The sequence below is a fragment of the Chamaea fasciata genome, unplaced genomic scaffold (assembly GCF_029207755.1).
Source record: "Chamaea fasciata isolate MVZ Bird 193981 ecotype frontalis unplaced genomic scaffold, bChaFas1.0.hap1 SCAF_1, whole genome shotgun sequence".
NCBI classification, from domain to species: domain Eukaryota; kingdom Metazoa; phylum Chordata; class Aves; order Passeriformes; family Sylviidae; genus Chamaea; species Chamaea fasciata.
In genome coordinates this window covers 32,378,497-32,396,847 of record NW_027094086.1, presented here as the reverse complement: position 1 = coordinate 32,396,847, position 18,351 = coordinate 32,378,497, and the positions used below count along the sequence as shown (strand labels likewise).

General features: G+C 37.9%; 1 protein-coding gene across 2 annotated transcripts in view; it reads right to left on the bottom strand.

Annotated features, from left to right (window-relative positions):
- Window positions 1-18,351, bottom strand: part of STAU2 (staufen double-stranded RNA binding protein 2) — a 172,425-nt gene that overhangs the window by 56,800 nt on the left and 97,274 nt on the right. Inside the window, exon 13 of one of the 2 annotated variants that reach the window (XM_066180164.1) lies at window positions 6,623-6,736. The exons of the other annotated variant lie outside the window; for it this stretch is intronic. Coding sequence (XP_066036261.1) covers window positions 6,623-6,736 — 114 coding nt within the window. The remainder of the gene's footprint in view (window positions 1-6,622; window positions 6,737-18,351) is intronic. 2 annotated transcript variants of the gene reach the window in all.

Below are 18,351 nucleotides of genomic sequence, written 5' to 3'. Positions count from 1 at the left end.
ATCTTATTACGCATCTTCAGCAAGAAGAAGTCACATTGGGAATCTTCTCAGGAAGCCCTGAATGAGAGGACTGAAAGAGTCTGGCAAGAAGATAGGTATGCCTTGGTTTGCATTTTTTTCCCATTCAGCAGTTAATTAGTAACCCACTTTTTGAAAATTAAAGATTACACTTCCTGAACAAATACAAGCATTTGATCTTGGGCTCATCAAGGAAAACTTTAGCAGCTGCCAGGGAAAAGCAAATGTTCTGTCACGTACATCCAGACTTACATAATGCAAAACAGAAGATGAAGAATACAGAGGGAATGTACCAATACTTCCACACACAGTCGTGGGGAGCACAACAGATGAGGAAAAATATCAAATAGCAGACAACAATCCAATGAGCCTAACTAAAACCTGATGGGATGACTCCTTACTGCAGCATCAACCTACGAGACAGAAGAGTGAAACATGGTGCTGTATACCAAAAGTAGTTTAAATTTCTATCCTATGTGAACTGGCTCTTTCTGAGCATTGGGCACTCAGCTGCGGTTGTGCTTCACCCACCCCTGAAGGTTACAGAGTTGTCAAGAAGAGGGCAGAAGCCAGTGAGACCCCCTTGAAGGAGAAGGAGACCTGGTTGTGTGACAGGTTTTCATAAGATCAGGTAGAAGTCCTGATGCTGAAGGGGCTGTAATGGAATTGCCAAACTTTGGGAAAACTGCTAGAAAATGTTTACTCGTTAAAACTAAAGTTTTATCATTTTATTGAAGAAGCCACCCTGAAGAAATGATAACTGCATTAACAATAAATAAAGTAGAAATGAGCTGACAATCCTATATCACCTAAGGAAAAAAAAAAAAAGGATACATGTATTTTTTAAAGAAAACCTTGACATTTTTTCATTTTTTGACCATGTCCAGGATATAAAAATTCACTGTGAAGTAAATATCAATATCTAGAAAATCATTTGAAAAAATTTGGGAATTAATGTAGTGTCCAGTAAATCATCTGTTTTTCTGACCTGGAAAGGTATCTTAGCAAAAAACACAACCCCATTTATGTTTTCTGGTAACAGCACTGAACAACAAATTCTTTCCCTCCATATACTCACTGACTACACCTTTAGTTATTTTGCCTTCTGTAAATTCCCTAGATGCTGCCTCCTGAGCATGCTCTACCAGCAATTCTCAAACCCTAACAGAGATGTGGAGCTTCGTATGTGTGATGCATTTGCTGTTACAGTGTAAAGTGCTTTTCTAACCTTAATGCTCCGAGCACCTTCCCTTGAGCCTGTCACCCATCTCTTTTGTTCCTTGAGAACTATTCCTGCCCTTCTGTATTCAAATGCCATCAGGAGCTGCTCACATCTGGGCATCCCCAGTCTCTGTGAAACCTGCCCAGAAATGCCTGTTTGCAGGCCAGCAATAATGGTTTGATATAGACCACATTTCAGTTTGCTTGCCACTGCTGTCTGCCAAGCTTCCCATCAGTGATTTCTGAAACTGCTCAGTGTGGCATCTTCCTTCCATCATCCCCTTCTCTATTCAAGTCTATCTTACCAGTAGCTCCCTCACTTCTACAATTTCTGCCTCTGCTCATTCTCTTTCTAGCTATTTTTTATACTAGAAAATAAAAGTTGTATTAGTGGTAGATTAAATGTAACATTAAACAATTGGTATCTTCCTGCAAAATAAAAGTATTTTATTCTGTGCATTGCAAAGTGCAGAAGAGTTCTAAAACTATAGTCTAATATATAACATAAATATAATGGAAAACATTAAGAAAGCAAGGAATAAAAATACAGGCATAAAATGTTCATTGATATAACTTAAACAGCAGAATTAGGTGAAGCAAACAGCTGAACTCAGTAATAAACAAATGGAGAGTATTGCCAGCTCTAGAAAACATGCATATGATTAAAGCCTCCAAAATCATCAAAAAAGTATTAAAGCAATGAAACTTTAAGAAAATGCACTGCTCTTTGATCTGCCTCCTGAAATTCAAGTAGAGAACTGGTTACTCTTCAATGAACATTAAGTTACTTGGAGTTAAAAATTCACTTGTACAGGCAGAGTACTCCATGGCAAGCATTCAAAATCTCAAAATGGGCCCAAGCTGTTCTTTCTCATCACTAGAACTGACCTTTAAATAATTTTATTTAAAAGTGAATGTTCATACTTTCAATTTGCCTGCTGTTCAGTAAGCCTTAAGAATACATCCAAGATGTTTATTCTTTCACAGCTATGACAACCACAGGAGTGTGATACCCCAAAGCACTCAGTCACTCAGAGCTGTAACATCCAGAAAAACAATTATTATAAAGCCACTGAAGATGGTAACATTGCATGTTTTGAAAATACACATGTAAATGTTGATGCTGAGTTTGACATTGACTTGTTCAAGGCATAGCAGAAGTATGTCACTTCTTAGATTGAACCTGTGTCACAGGCTGTCTTGTTTGACATAGGGCATCAAATTTAACCTAGCCACCATTATAGTGAATCCAGTGATATTTGTTGAGTGCAGTACATCTGTAACAATTTTAAGGTATTGTTTGGAGTCCTCCGGGGAAAATGTGAATCTCCATTTTCTTCAGTTGCTAGCATTACATCTTCTAACTTACAGTTCTTAGTGTAAGAACTCAAGAATTCAAAGGACCCCTCATGAGTCACAGTTCACTAAAACTGGAAGATATTTATTTGTAGCAGTAACAAGAAATTCAGGTTTCAGTACTTTGAAATGTAGCAGTGCAGAAGATGTCTTTTTTGGGTGGGGTTTTTGATCACCCCTTCTAGTTAGCTCTAACTTTCTCTCTTTATCCCACTTCTGTGGCCTTCAGACATTCATTGCCCCATTACCCTGCACTTTCTTATTTTCTGCTTCATTCCAACTATTTTTGTTTATATAGCCTCCTATCTATGAATTTTTCCCTTTTCTGTCTCCTACTTTTCATATCTTGACACAAATAAAAAAAAACTATCAGGAGTTCCTTTCTGCTACTTTAAGTCACCCACTTTCAGTTCATTCCCCAGCTTTACAATATGTGCCTGAAGTCCATCATAAGCCCTGAGAATAGGTAGTCTCCAGTCCCACAGCAATGTAAAAAATACCAGGCTTTACTACCATTAAGGAGAAACTCAGCTTTTATTGAGAAAGTCAATAGAAAGTGGTGACCATTTTAACTAATAGCTAATTGTATCTAGATTTTACTGAAAAAACCCTCCAAAGAATAGTTGCTATTAATGGTTGCTGTTAAGGAAAGAGAAAATTAGAGTTACAGTCAGATAACGGGAAACAGAAAAAATGGAAAGAAATCATTCAGGAAAAAAAATTATGAACCTCATTAAACTCTTATAAAAGAGGTTGGCATACCTGAATGCAAAACCCAGCAAAATATGGCAGGATAGACTGCAATGGCAAGATAGACTGCAGTGGTGCTTTAGGAATGTTTCCCATTTTTTCTTTTTGTCAAAAGAAAAATGAAAGATCAGCAATTGCTTCCACAGTACTGCTTCATGACCAAATGAGATATGCCTTGTCAATCAGACATTCGAAACACACTAATTAGTGTAGCAGTATGATATGTTTATATTAATCTGAAATTGCTCAGACAAAGTATGCGGGGAAAATATTTGAACTCATTAAAATCACAAGTTAAACCAATCTAAAGAATGAAAACTCCCTACAGAGTACAGGAAAAGAGCAAGAGACTTGAAAAACTGCAGTGTCAAGTCTTGACATATTTGAAACAGCCAGATAATGTACTTATGTAGGATTGTACCCACTCTGGTATCTGCTGGGTAACAAATCTCCTACTGGATATGAGTAGGGAGACAGATTACAAAAAATGAGTCCAATCTAAAAGGTATCCTATAGTGCTGGAGATGCCATTGGCAACACAGTTTTCTTCTTTTTTATGTTTTTATTTCTATTTTTTCTTTGATCAGCTGCTGCGTACCACAGTACTGTCATTCTTCCCACAAAAAAATGACAAATCTGCATATAGCTTTTTTTATTAGATACTCACATAACACATTTCACCCCTTTTCCCCCAAAATATTCCACAGTCTCATTCCTAAAGTGTTCAATTTAAAAAAACAAACAAAAAACCCTCTTGAAATTATAGAATCAATAATTTAAAAAGAACATGTGAAAAATTATCGTCATAAGCACAGAAGCTGACAGTTCCTGATGTCAAACTATGCCAGGCCTCACTACTGAGGCAGAAGTCACCACCCCTCCACTGAAATCACGGGCTTTCAGGTAATCAGCCCATCCTGATAGCCACAAGATACTACAGACACGATTTAAAAGTAACGGATTACAAAAGTTAAAGAAGAATTTCTAAAATTTAAGTTTTATAGCATACAGTTATTTTGTATATCTTATCTATATCTTATTTAATTTGACACTTTAAAATGAAGTTCAGTTTGACAAAGGTGCAGCATTTTGGTCTATTTTTAAAAGAACAATAACCATCAAATCAACCTACTGTGAGTAAAATTGTAGGAAACGAGGAGAAACATACCAAGCACACAGGAACAACAGAGAAAAGAGAAATTTTCTTTTAGTTAGTCCATTAATATCCCTGATTTTTTTCATTAATTTATTAATTCCAGTGCCTGACATACACTTGACTTGCTAATGATTCATTTTTCTCTATATATTCAGATGATGGAAAATGATGCTTTAATCTAGTCCTGCTACCCCCTTATCAAGCACAACCCATCAACAGCATCCCTCTTCCGAGGAAAATGAAATTCCTTTGACAGTTAGGAAAGGCATAAGCAGAAATTTGTGCATCCTGTCCAGTGAGTGGATCTTTTTTGTGAGCCACTGGTTGGCACTTGGCTTTCAGATGATTATTTTCTTTTGCTCTTGGCTCAGATGAAATCTTTGCACAAGTGATGTGGGTTCAGTAACACAACAACCACCCCGTCATGCAATAACAAAACATTTTTCTTTCCATTTTAAGAAGCCTGTGGAAAATTATGTAACTAAAACCAATTATGAACATTTTTTAAACTTCAAATTGAAACAAGATGAGGAAATTCCAGCTGCATAAAGGCCCAAGTAAATTTAATTCTACCTATTTGTGAATGTGCTATGATACAATCTTTATCTATGTGATTTTACGCAAATTTCTACTCAGAAGAATATCCTGTTTGGAGCACTGAATGGATACATTTGGGATGAAACTAATGCTGCACATAATTTGAAATTTCCTAATTTCTGGATGCTTCACTTCACAGCCTCAATACAACATTTTCATCTAGAGATCTTAAATATATAATTATTTAGATGGCTTAAATGTGCTTTTTGCTTACAGAGTCTCTTTTCTGTTTACATATCATACTCTAGCCTAAATAAATGCTAAGACAAAGGCCAAGCTGGCTGGTGGCCCAGAATGTAGTTGTTACCAAATTGACAGGGACCACCTTAAATTCATTGAAATGTCTAAATATCATACTTGTGTTATAACTATATTTTAAAAGCCTATCTTTACTGAAAGAAAAATGGAGCAGCATTAGAGCAGCATAAACAAGTTGCTGGATGAAATGAGAACTGAATGTCAAAGTATGGTCTGACTTACCACAGCTCTCCATTACTGTAAAACACCAAACACTTAAAGGCAGGAAGTATCCTCATGTTACCATGTAAATAACTAACGGGTTTAGTTTATGTTAACAACTAACTTAGGAACTTTCAATAAAAAACCCACCAAACAAAAACATGGCTAAGAGCGTCTGAAACTTTTCCCCAAAAGTAACTAATTCTGCTAATTCTTAACGCGGTTTCACTTTTTATTCTTAGAGAACCTTGCATAGAGTCTGATAAAATCTACAGCAAATGTGGACACAGTACCATTCAAAGATAACCTGCAAAAGCAAGTAAACGTGGTAATTTTTTCTAATCTACTGAAGACATGAAAGGTGCAAGGTTTGGCTTAATGTTTTCTTCTACTTGTTTCCTTTTTGCTTTTAATACTTTCAGAGTATCAAAGTCTTGTCATGCTTTTATACATACAAGTGTTGGAGGACAAGACAAGAAGAATGGGAAGTCCCCCTCAGTTCCCATCTGAAGCAACAGGGTGATAAATGATTAACATTGAGCTTTTTTTTTTTTTCTGGCTTTTTGCCAGAAGCTTGAATTAAATGTTTTAGCAACAGCCAAACAAAATGGGAATTTTACACAGTCTGATTAAAAATCCCTTTCTCCTCTCAAATGTCAGTTTCTTGTGACAGATGCTGGCTAGAGATGATGGCTTCATCTCTCTGCTTTTCCAACTACTCATAATCTTCTAGCAAAAATAGGATAGACAAGACCTGATACACACATAAAAGCAAATAAAACCTTTGCAGAAACCTTACATCTGACTTTAAAACCAAAGTAAGCTCTTCAGGCTTTCCTAATACGTCTTAAAAATACGTTAAAGGCAATATAATTTTGTCTCCTTTTACTTCACTCTTTAGATCTAATCAGGATTTTAGTAGGGCAAGAGAGCCAAATCCCTGTGACAAGAACATGCCATACGGAAAGCACAAGATGTGTCGAAATTTTAAATTTACTAATGCTGACATTCTGGCCTTACCAGATATTAATAAAATTACAGGAGCGTGGGGTGAAGGTATTATACCTGGTCATGGCTGGCTTCAATGGAGCTTCCGATACCTTGGAAAGTCATCTGCACAGGAGACAGTGTCAAACAGGTCATACACTCTTTGCCATTTTGTCTATCACTGTAGTGTACCTATAACAGAATAACATACGTAATCTGCTAAACACCAGGTTTGCACAAGGGAGTCATGCTAAAATACTGTCCCTTTCCAACAAGCTCGTAAGAAGAATTCCAGACATTTACATTGAATTCATCTTTAATATCAAAAAAGGAGTGTGTAAAATAGTCTAGATAGTTACATGCTGAACTGGGGCCAAATTTTCCATGATATGCCTGTTGCATAATTTTTGAAGTGCTGAGTTCTTGAGATTCTGACATCTTTCAGACTGAATTCAAGATGTTGTATCTATATAAGAATCTAGCTTCGAGTTAAAGTTTCCAACCTCCATGTCATTTTTAACAGCATATTGTAGCATAGTTATAAAACACCCAAGTAAATAGTTACATCCTCAAAAAATTTGCCAATAATAGTTTAAATTTTTCAATTGTAATTTCATTTCTAGTAAAATCCCCTAAATCTTTTGACATTACTATTATGGTACATATTTCAATTAAATCAAAATGACAGATAAAATAGAGAAATCACATTCTTCTTGAGATGTCTACACTATCCTTTTCTAAAAGCAACTCATTCCCTATGGGCATCAAGATGTGCATGTTGAACCTGAACTTGCATGAAATACAGAGGAAGACAGCGCTTCTACTTGAATAATTCTCTTTGTCCTCAGGTTCCATCCAGCTGGTATTTAAATCCCCTGAAGAAAGGATGGATTTTAACATGATGAAACAAAATGAAATTAAATGTTGCTAGTGTTTCATTATTAAGAACAGGTTGCCACTCATGCTGAATTGTTGAAATATTACAGTTCTCTGCATAGCTCCTGACTTCTAGACAGGCAGATCAAGCACTTTGTTCTACAGGAGAGGTGGATTTTAGTTTATGGTGGTAATTTACATTGACTATGTGACCCCTGTCAGAATTGGAAAGAGAGATCAGCTCTGCTGGAGACAGACCTTTTATGTTAGTATCTATTTACAGCTGTTTAGCTCTCAGGCAAAAGGTACATGGCAAAGCCTCATCCTGACTTTTAGGCTACAAAATAAATCCTGCTATTTCTGAAGACAGCTAGGAACTACATTAGGTTTATTCCTGTGGAAACAGTTTAGTGGCAATATGACAACTGTAAACTGTGTATTAAATCCCTTGTGCCTAACTCTTCTCTGCCCCAGGTGCAAATTGGGAATACTTCAACTGAAGTAAAACCAGTGCAAAACTGGTTGAGTAAGAGGAAAACCAAGTTGGTGCTATGTTTCAGAATTACTTTACTGCCAACACACCAAAACAGTTTTGCCATGGCCAAAAGTAAGATACAGACTGCAAAAGTCTTGCACTGTGTATAGAAATACTGATTTCATTCAGCTCTTCTTAAAGCTTTCTGGATTATTCCTGTCTCTGCCTCTCAACCCCCACAGTATGTGCCTACTAAATTGCTTGTGGCTCTCTGCCAGAAAAGCCATACTACTTACTTAGAAACCACAAGAGGCCCCTTCACATATACAATGGTTTAACTTTGATTAATTGAAAGAGGTATGAAGGTATGAAATTTGGCTGACAAATATAAACTGAAGTCCTTTAAATGTCAGGGACTACTGTTATGACAAAGGCTTATCAAGCTTCAACAACTAGTTGCAAAGTAGATTTTCTGCTATATGTTGTGGGATTGCAATGTGAGAAATGGGGCAGCAAAGATCAAGAGGACGGTTCTGTGCTGCAAATATGACATCGCAAAAGGGGCAAAATCTGGTGACCAAGAAAAGCATGTATGTAGAAATGGGGAAATGGCACTTTCTGAACTCTACAGCATGTTTGTAGGCTTAGTTTTAGTCAGAATAATATAAGTATGCAATTCACTAGTGTCCACTGGAATAAAGAATGACTAATAAGCTGAAAGAACAGGAGACAACCAGAGGAAAAACTACTAGTATTTCATGACACTACTATCTGCAAAATAGCAGGTTTGACTCACATCCCCTTTAGAATCCCACATTAAAACTGCAATAAATTCAGAATTTTGGTATCCCTATAGGCTTAACTTTCCCAAAGTGATTTCATTATGCACTTCTGGCCTCATCTCAATGTATCAAGGCCATTATTTTGTAATTTCTTAGACAACAGTTCTCTAATTATCTCTTGCTCTGTTGAAGCTCTTCAGCAGAACCAAAAAAAACACTTTCTATATTAATGATGTAAATAGTGATATAAAAGACAAAAGACGGGACTTTGAATAGGAACAAATAAAACTTTGTCCTTTCATCAAATCTCTCTAGTCTACAGATTTGTGCTGTTAGAAGAAACATTCAGACTTCTACATTTGGCATGTGTATGTGCAATTTCCCAGTAATCCTATTTTGTTGTTTATCAGTCCAGTTGCTACATTCTCACACTACATTATTCCTTTCCTCTTCAAGTTTCATCTACGAGCCAAAATTTGGGGCTTTTTTATTTACCTATTAGAGCAGAATGTCCAAAATAGGCACTCAGAAAGAAATAATGGTAGTCAAATAATTACCAAATAGCAGCAGATACTTCTTGGGTTTTGGCCAGCGGCATGTTGCAAATATTTCAGTTTATATGTCCATGCTATTATTAAGTGTGGGAAGAATCTGAACATCTACAAAACTCTTTCAAGAATATCATATCCTTTAAGGCAGAGCACAGCAAATACCCGAGTCAGTATCTATGATCAAGGAGTGAAGGCTGGCCAAAGGCTCTGATGGTGATTATTGAGAAGCCATTATTGAGATTCATGACGACAAAAACAACACTTTTCTAAGTTCCTCTGTGCCTTAAAGAGTCAGGAGTGCTTAACTACAGCCCATCTCACCACACCTCTGTTAGGCAGGTAAGGACACTTTGTGGACAGACTTTAAATGACTCATCCAAGCTGGACTGGACTGACTGGCAGTGCTGGGACTATAACCCATCATCAAGGCCTCTGGCCTAACCACAACTGGTCATTTTCTCTTTCCATATGTTACGGAGGTAGAAACAAAAGAGTTATGAAAATAATTACTCTCTATGTCCAGGATCTAATTTCCCGGCTTCACTTTTTATAATTAAGGGACACTCACAGATTAGCTCAGTGCATTTAAGGATTAAACAGCAATGAAATTTCACTCATTAAAATTCAGAATGTTTTATTTAGATAACATATAGAGATTTGATGGAAAAGAATTAGGATCTGGTTAGAAAACAATGACCAGCATACAGATGTCTCTAGCAAGAATTGTGCAAGTTTCTGAGTAAAATGCAAGAATACAGCCTCAGACTATTATGACTGATTTTCATGTAATTCTCCTCCAAGGGTTGTCTACACAGCACAAAGTGGTGTCACCACAAGATCCCAGCAGTAATTCTAAATGAGACTGCTCATTTATTGGGAAAAGCACACAGCACTGCCAGCTTTTCTCCTGGGTAACTATATACACCTGAGATAAATCATGTATAGCCAGCTCAAGAAACCCAAACACAGCACTCCACAGTGCTGTGTGGGCAGGGTACAAAACCTCGGCTCATAAAGCACAAAGGGCATCCCGGACATCAAAATACAGAAATAAATTATAGAAGTATATGTTTTCACAATGCCATGGATTTACTCACACATGTATACTTTCATGTTCCATATTCACATGACATGGAAGTATATATTCATTTTACAGATTGCTTCAATCAGAAAACAAGCAGCATGGCATGAGTATGCATGAATGGGTACCATTCACTGGAGTGTGTACACAGAAATTTATGTGAAGGTCTAAAACCACTTGACAACTTATACTGAAATTTGGCCCTTTGTTTTTAGTATTTTAAATTACTGAAGAGCTGCAAATATTTTGATGGGCATTTATAGCTACACATAAAGGAAGATATAACATGAATGTTTACAATGTTACAATTGAGTGGGGAATGGCATAGCCAGAATTCTTAAATTTATACATTATTTTATACAGGAGAAAGTAAACTCCACTGCATAAAACTGTATAGAAATACATTTTAGGGTACTTCTATCATAATGCTCCTTCACAAGCAGGAAATATCCCATTTCTGTCATATTAATGTAAAGATAGAGAAATCTTTAATATTTAATCTTCAATCTACCTTTACTGTAATACCCCTCCCTACCTGCAAGTGTTCTGATGGAAACTGCAAAAATATTTCGGGATTTATCTTGCAATAAGCTGCTTTAAAAAACCGGATCAATATGGAATTTCAGATAATGGCAGTAGTTAAACTGCAGAAATTATTTTGTAAATACAATGTTTCTAACATCAAGTACAGCACAGTCTGCTGGCCTTCAGCATGAATGTCTGAATTTGAACATCTATTCTTTTGCATGGACAAGGGCTGTGGTTTTACTGAATCACAGCTGAGGAGGATGAGAGACCTGTTGTACTACTACTTAATCATTAAGCTTGACTATAATATCCCAAACTACTGTTAGAAATGAGTTAACTAACAAGAGTCTGAGGGGAGCAAAAATAAAGGCTATTCTTTTCACACGCTGCTGCTTAGATGTTCACAGTTTGAAACACAGCTTCTGTCAGGACAAACATTTTCTTTCTTGAACATTTAATAGCTTAAAATAATAATAATAATAATAATAATAATAATAATAATAATAATAATAATAATAATAATAATAATAATAGTACAAATTACCAAAAGAAAGAAGTCATCTGTGACACTGGAGTTCAAGTTTCCAAACTGAAAACTACTCTTGAGTCAAAGCATCAGCAGGAGTCTTAGAATGCTAGACAGAAATAAACCAGGTAATAAAATGCCATTATGTTCAGCAATGCACAAATCTTCTGGATTGACAACCCTGACTATTTTGTTAGAACAAAGGATGGTATTCCTTTAAATCTGCCCCTTAAGGGAGAGCGCTTGATTTAGTCCTGAGCTTACAGAATAGTTTCAAGATTCTACATAGGCTGCTTTGGATTTACAGGAACAAGAAAACAAGAATGGGCTCAGAAATCAGATGTTAAAATAGGAATTTTGATTTGGACAAGAGTCTCATGAAACAGTTTACTTCCTTTAGCATCCTGGTGAAAAGCTGTCTTTTCCATATGGGTCTTTTATCTTCCACTTTATGTGGTTCATTGACAGTTAGTCATGTCAACTACTAAAGAAAAAACGAAACAAACCTGTTTGAGCTCCAAGTCTGTTTCATGCTTATTTAGTGGTGAAGAAATACTTCTGGCACAAAAATAAATTTAATATACTTGCTCATTTCAACCATTTTCTCAGCCAACTTTAGGAGCTTTTACCGTATTGTATTCTAGTACTCAAAAGCATGAATCCTTGTATTACGTATTACCCATAGAGGTTTCCTAACAAATATTAGATCAGTTTCTTCAGACACAGAGCAGTAAGAGAGAGATTCCAAATACCACTTTTCATTCCTACTACCTGTTTTACAATTCTTTTTTTTTTCTTTTTCTCCCAGTAAAAACAAAACAAAACAAAAATTGGGAAAAAATCCCACTGTCTAAACAAATCTTTTAAAAAAAGTAGAAAAATAGACACAAAACCCAAGTCCAAGTCGGAAAAAAAAATATACCAGATGAAACAATAAGGCAGACAATAAAAAAAAAATTAAAAAAATTAAAAAATCAGGAAAAAAAAAGCATTGAATCAAACTGTTTCCTGCAATGCTGGAGTTCCTTGATGTAGTGCGATTACTAAATATAGTATTTTACTAATCTCAGCAGGGCGCTGGCTAACTGCATGCCCGTCAGATGTTTTTAACGGCCACCCCCTGTGGAACAAATCTAAGGAGTGCATGAAAAACACCCACATTTTAAAAAGCCCCCTTGCTAGATCATTAAGGAAAGATAAAGGCCTGTACATTGGGATGTGATATATAACACAATCATTGTGCCAAGAAAACATATGTTTGATTAGCGCGCCTCAGGTTCATTAATCGCCGTGTCTGCTTCACAGCAGTGGGTACAGTTTCCACCGTAGCTACTGCACCAAAGGGTAAAGACACTTGGTAGCTTAAGGACTGACAGTGCAGCCGTAAATCTTGGGCTATTCCAACATGCCTCTCTCACACAGTTTGAATAGCAGCTGTATCATAGCCTTAAATCTTCATTAAAATACAGTCCTAGGGTTTAGACTACAAAATAAACCATTACTGTGCCATAAATAGGCAACAACAAGCAGACTAAAGGCATTGTCACAGGTTACTGCGGCAGTATTTCATGCTCCTGGCTACAGTAAGGCAGACATTTGGCATCTACAAGAAACAGCAAAGTACAAATAAGAGGGGAAAAAAAAAATTTGATACAGTTTCCAAGGAGAATATATAAAATATCTGCTAAATGCAAAGCAAATCAGAGCCAAAGAAGCTTGTACAGGGTTTTTTTCCCTGCTATTTAGATATCCTCTGAATTCAGAGCTCCTGTTTCAGTGATTCATGAGAACTGGAAGGTCAAGCCATATATTATGCTCAGTCAAGCAAGGGAGACCCAGCTCTGTCCGACCTCTGGATGTGATGTTTGGTTTTACAAAAGAGAAAATCAGCTGCCATCATAGCACAGAGGATAATCAGTGCAGTAAGGAGCTTATTGCTCACCTTCCATCTGTTAAATCTTAACCCACGTATGTATTTATAAAGCAGTGTCCCTGTGCAGCACATACAAAGTGAGCAACTATGTTTACAATGGCTGGCACTGAGAAGTGCTAAGAGACCTGTTTTGTCTGATAGGAAAGCTGAAATCAGGAGAAGGGACTTTCTATTAAAAAAAAAAACAAAACAAAACAAAAAAAAACACATCACACTTACATTGAAAACTACCTGGTTATCTTGTTCACTTCCTCTATTCTATAAATATGTATTTTTTTGCCGACATAGGAGAGAGTAGCTTAACTACAGTGAGTTTAAACACTAAATACAGCCCTCCCCCCCAAATAAATAATAAAAACGTGATAAAAATTAATAAATTAATTATTCAGAAATTAACACAATGCAAAGCTCTACAAAATAATGTATAAACTATAGCTGACACGGTTTTTGCAGAAACAACTTGTCTGACATTCACCTATATAACAGGCAAATACTGTGTTTCCAGAGAGAGGAGTTTTAATTAATTTTATAATTCACAGTCAAAGGAAACATGAAAAGACTGGCAACCCTGAGATCTCCAGTTTTTTGGCCATCATGACATGGCCAAAAAAGTAGGAGGGGTGTGAGAGGGTATGTTTTGCTAATAACATACCCTGGGGATGAGCATGGTATGGAGCATTAGTGGAGGAGCCTGTGTCTTGGGTATCAGCCTGAACAACTGATGGCATGAGTGAGGAACTTGGTTAGTTTGGAAAGACAAAATTGCTTGAGTTTGAAATAACTTTCTAGCAACGGCATGAATGGAAATATGTTCTCGGGAACACTCTTTTTCAGGATGAAGGTTGTCACTGAAGTGAAGAGGGAAGCAAACATTAATGATTCTCTGTTTACAAACCATGTGTGAAAGCCCCAAACGCTGCGTTAATGGAGAACAGGATCACTGTGAAACTATGAATAGAAAATCAGCTGCCTGAATTGGCTAAGAAATCTGATGCTGGTACAGACACTGATGTTGTGTACTAACCTAGAAATGGAGCAGTATGCATAAAGAACCACCCTTCTTTAATTAAAACAAGAAACAACCATTTCACTTCCAAAAATTACCCTGCTCTGCTGTGCTTTCAGTTTTGAATGAGACTGAAGGAGGAGATAGCCAAATAAACCTCCTCTGAAAGGCTCAGCTTCAGAGAGGGGAATAAACTCTAACTTGTCTCCTTTCTCCTTCACCTTTTCTTGTTGCTTCTCTTTTTAAGGGTTTTTTCTTGGGAGCTGAATTCCCTTACTATAATTAAAACTAAACCCCAGTCTGCTATGAATTCACCACTGCACCTTCACATTTTTGCCAACTGAAACTTCCAGTCTTTCAAAGTTTGGGCTCTATTCCAAGCCAAGGTCTGTAGCTAAGTTATCAAGTCACATTAGGATTTACTGAGAAAGATTTTGGCAGAGAATTCAGTCCGGTGCGTTTAGTGCTGGCTGCAGTATTTTGAGAGATCCTGATAGCTTTTAAACTTTCTCATACATAAATCCCCTAAATTCTAAAATTGGCTATCAAAATATAACTCACATTTTTTCCACAGACCAAGTTACATACAGGGACATGTGGGAGGATTTCAAACTATTATTTGCAAGATGCCAAGCAGACAAGCTAAAATGTTACCAAGGTGACATCCACACCACACCTGAGGACCCACACACTACCAGTAGCCAGTTATTCTCTGTTTACCTTCTTTCCTTTCAGAAACTGAAACAAAAAGAGAGAAAAAGAGGCACCTGGCTGTTTCTCGAGACAAGAAGAGCAAAACTTCAGCAGTGCTTGAATAAAGGGCTTGAAAGAGGGAGAGAGGCAATGACGGCCAGAATAGAAGAAAGCTAGTTTAGATAGAATTCTGGCCAGAAGCCAGCTAGTTGGATAGCTTGTGCTAGATTTGCATTTGTTTTCTTAATTCTGCATACTCGTGAGTCAATTTGGAAAGACTCTTGCTGCAGCAAATACTACCTCCTGCAGTATGCTTTGTGAACAAATAGGCTACATTTCCATATTGCATACCTTTCCTTATGGGAACTCATATGAGAATGATTTTTATGTTTATTTTTTGTAGAATGCTACCACCATTTTGACTTCCTATCCAAAAATAGGATAATATGAACTAGATGGTCTGTAGTCTACAGAACAATTTCTGAAATAAATGGAAACTATAAAACCACTTCTTGTAGATCTACCTTGGGTCACTGCCATCAGCTGTGGTACTGCCTACCTTCCCTCAGAAGTTAGGTGATTAAGAAAACCTATAAACCAGAATGCAATGAAGTCCAGGTGCTTTGATTTTTACATCAGGCTCTCTCTGCAGATCAGTTCTTGCTATCATCTTGTTCTGTTTTATATCTCCCTCTATTTCACATTCTCAACATATTTTCTTTCCTTTGGCTAGTCATGTATAAATCAAGGTTTGAAGACATAGAAGTCCATTCCTACATAAGACAGCCATGTGATGTCAAGTTGATTTTCAGTAGCAGGACACCTGCAAGTTTCTGAAAGCCAAGTAAAGACTCTCAATTATCAAGGAGCCTGGAGTTGTGCAAATCAGAGATGTCCCTAAAATTGTCAATAAAATCCTGCCTAACTTGCTGTCATTCTTGGGGAAAACTTTTTTCCCTTTAAATACAACAAAAAATAGTAGTTGTCTTGAATAAATGGGTAAGTTTTGTAGGAAATAACCTGATAAAAAAAGGTGTAAGTCTTCTTCCAAGCACAATGACTGTAAGTTCACATGGATGAAAGGAGCTTTCCTATTTCCTGACTTCTGCCCAGTGGAACACAGTGGTGAAGATGTTACTGAAGCATAAAAAGCTGTACCAGTTTTGACTGGGATGGAGCTACTTTGCTTCATAGTAGCTTGTTTAGTGCTATGTTTTGGCTTGGTGACCAAAAGTGTGGGTAACACACTGATACTTATTACTGAGCAGTGCTCACACAGCATCAAGGGCTTTTCTGCTTCTCACACCACCCCACCAGCAAGAAGGCTGGGGATGGGTAAGAAGCCAGGAGGGGACACACTCAGGACAGCTGACCCCAACCGAGCAAAGGGATATCCCACACCATATGGTGTCACGCTCTGCACACAAAGCTGAGGGAACAAGGAGGGTGGTGGGTGTTTGCAGTGATGGTGTTTGTCTTCACAAGTCACTGTTACGTGTGATGGAGCCCTGCTTTCCTGGCTGAACACCTGTCTGCACAGGGGAAGTTGAAGAATGAATGATTTGTTTTGCTTTATTTGCATGTGTGGCTTTTGCTTTCCCTATCAAACAGTCTATATCTCAACCCTTGAGTTTTTGCACTTTTACCCTTCTGGTTGTTCTCCCATATCCCACTGAAGGGAAGTAAGAGCTGCTGCATGGAGCGGAGCTGCCCACCTGGGTACACCTGTAACAATCCCTCCTGGCACCCAGTGTGGGGCATGAGGGGTTAGAGACAAGAACTGATTTGATAAGAGTATGCTCTACCAAATTTATATCTGTTTAGGTATTAATTGTCAGGCTCCTGTGCTTGCCCTGGGGCTTGCTTGCCTGAATGTAGATCAGTAACTCGTGCTCACTAGTGACTGCTTTTTGCTTCTGCTGTTTCCTGTTCTCCTTATCATTCTACTCTGCTCTGCCTGGGAACATACTGATAACAGGAATGGGCTGGCAGACAGCTAGGGCACTGCTGCCATTCCTGTGCTGGACAGGCTGGAACTCAACATCACGGGACTGTGGCTGTGGCTAAAATCATGATGGAACAACCAAAAACATACATGGCCATGGAGACATCTTTCCTAGAGCAGGAACTCCCCTGAAGGGAGAGTGGCCTATGGATATTGCCATTCTGGAGCAGCTACATCCCTGAAGGATGGTGGTGTGTAGACAAGTCCATATTGCCCCACGTGGACTGTGGGCCTATTTGTTATCTCAGACTGGAGGAGGGACAAGGGGAGGAGTTAATTGCAATACTAAATCCCATGGTCTGGTCCAAAGGGATGAGGCTTAAAGATTGTAATGGAAACACCTTTAAATTGTTGTAACCCAGGATCTGAGTTGCATGTCATGGGAATTGCTATAGCAGGAACCCCTTGTTGCTAGCCAGGCTAGGAGCAAAGGGAGGAGTTTGCTGCAAACCCTATTATGTTCTGTTGTTAAACCCTATAACCTGACCCAAAGGAACCAGAGGTGGAAACTGTCATGGGAATACCTTTAAACTGTTGTAACTCAGGATGTGAGTTGCATGCTATGGAAATTAGCACAGCAGGAACAATCTGAACCAACGGAGGACAAGCCTCACAAGATGTGAAAGTGCAACAGTGACCCAACCTGAGCTGTCTTTGGTGCCCAGTAACTCCATGCATCACACCACCTCTCCTGTCCTGAGTGAACTGATTGAATACAGACTGAATAACAGATTGAATACACATATGGACTAAATTGACTCAATGGACTTTTAAAGGGGTGATCCACAGTCTAAGTTAATGATTTCCATTAATATATCCCATGTATTTAAGATAATATATCCCAGGATGGGAAAGAGGAGGTAGTTAATGAGGGAGAATCTATCAGATGATGTGGGACCTGAGCACAGTGTCAACAGCATAGAATAAAGGGTGGAGATTACACTGGTTTTGTCTGGGATGGAGCTAATTTGCTTCATAAAAGCATGTAGAGTGCTATGTTTTGGATTTGTGACCAAAACACTGTTGATAACATACTGGTATTTCAGCTGTTGCTGAGCAGGGTTTGCACAGCATCAAGGCCTTTTCTGCTCCTCACCCCATCCTATCAGCGAGGAGTCTGGGGGTGCACAAGGAGTTGGGAGGGGACACCACTGAGACAGCTCACCCCAACTGACCAAAGGGATATCCCACTCCTATGACAACCTGCTCAGTGATAAAAACTGGGGAGAGGAGGAGGGGGGACGTTCAACATTATGATACTTGTCTTCACAAGTCACTGTCACACGTGATGAAGCCTTGCTTTCAAAAGATGGCCAAACATCTGCCTGCCCACAGGAAGTGGTGAATGAAT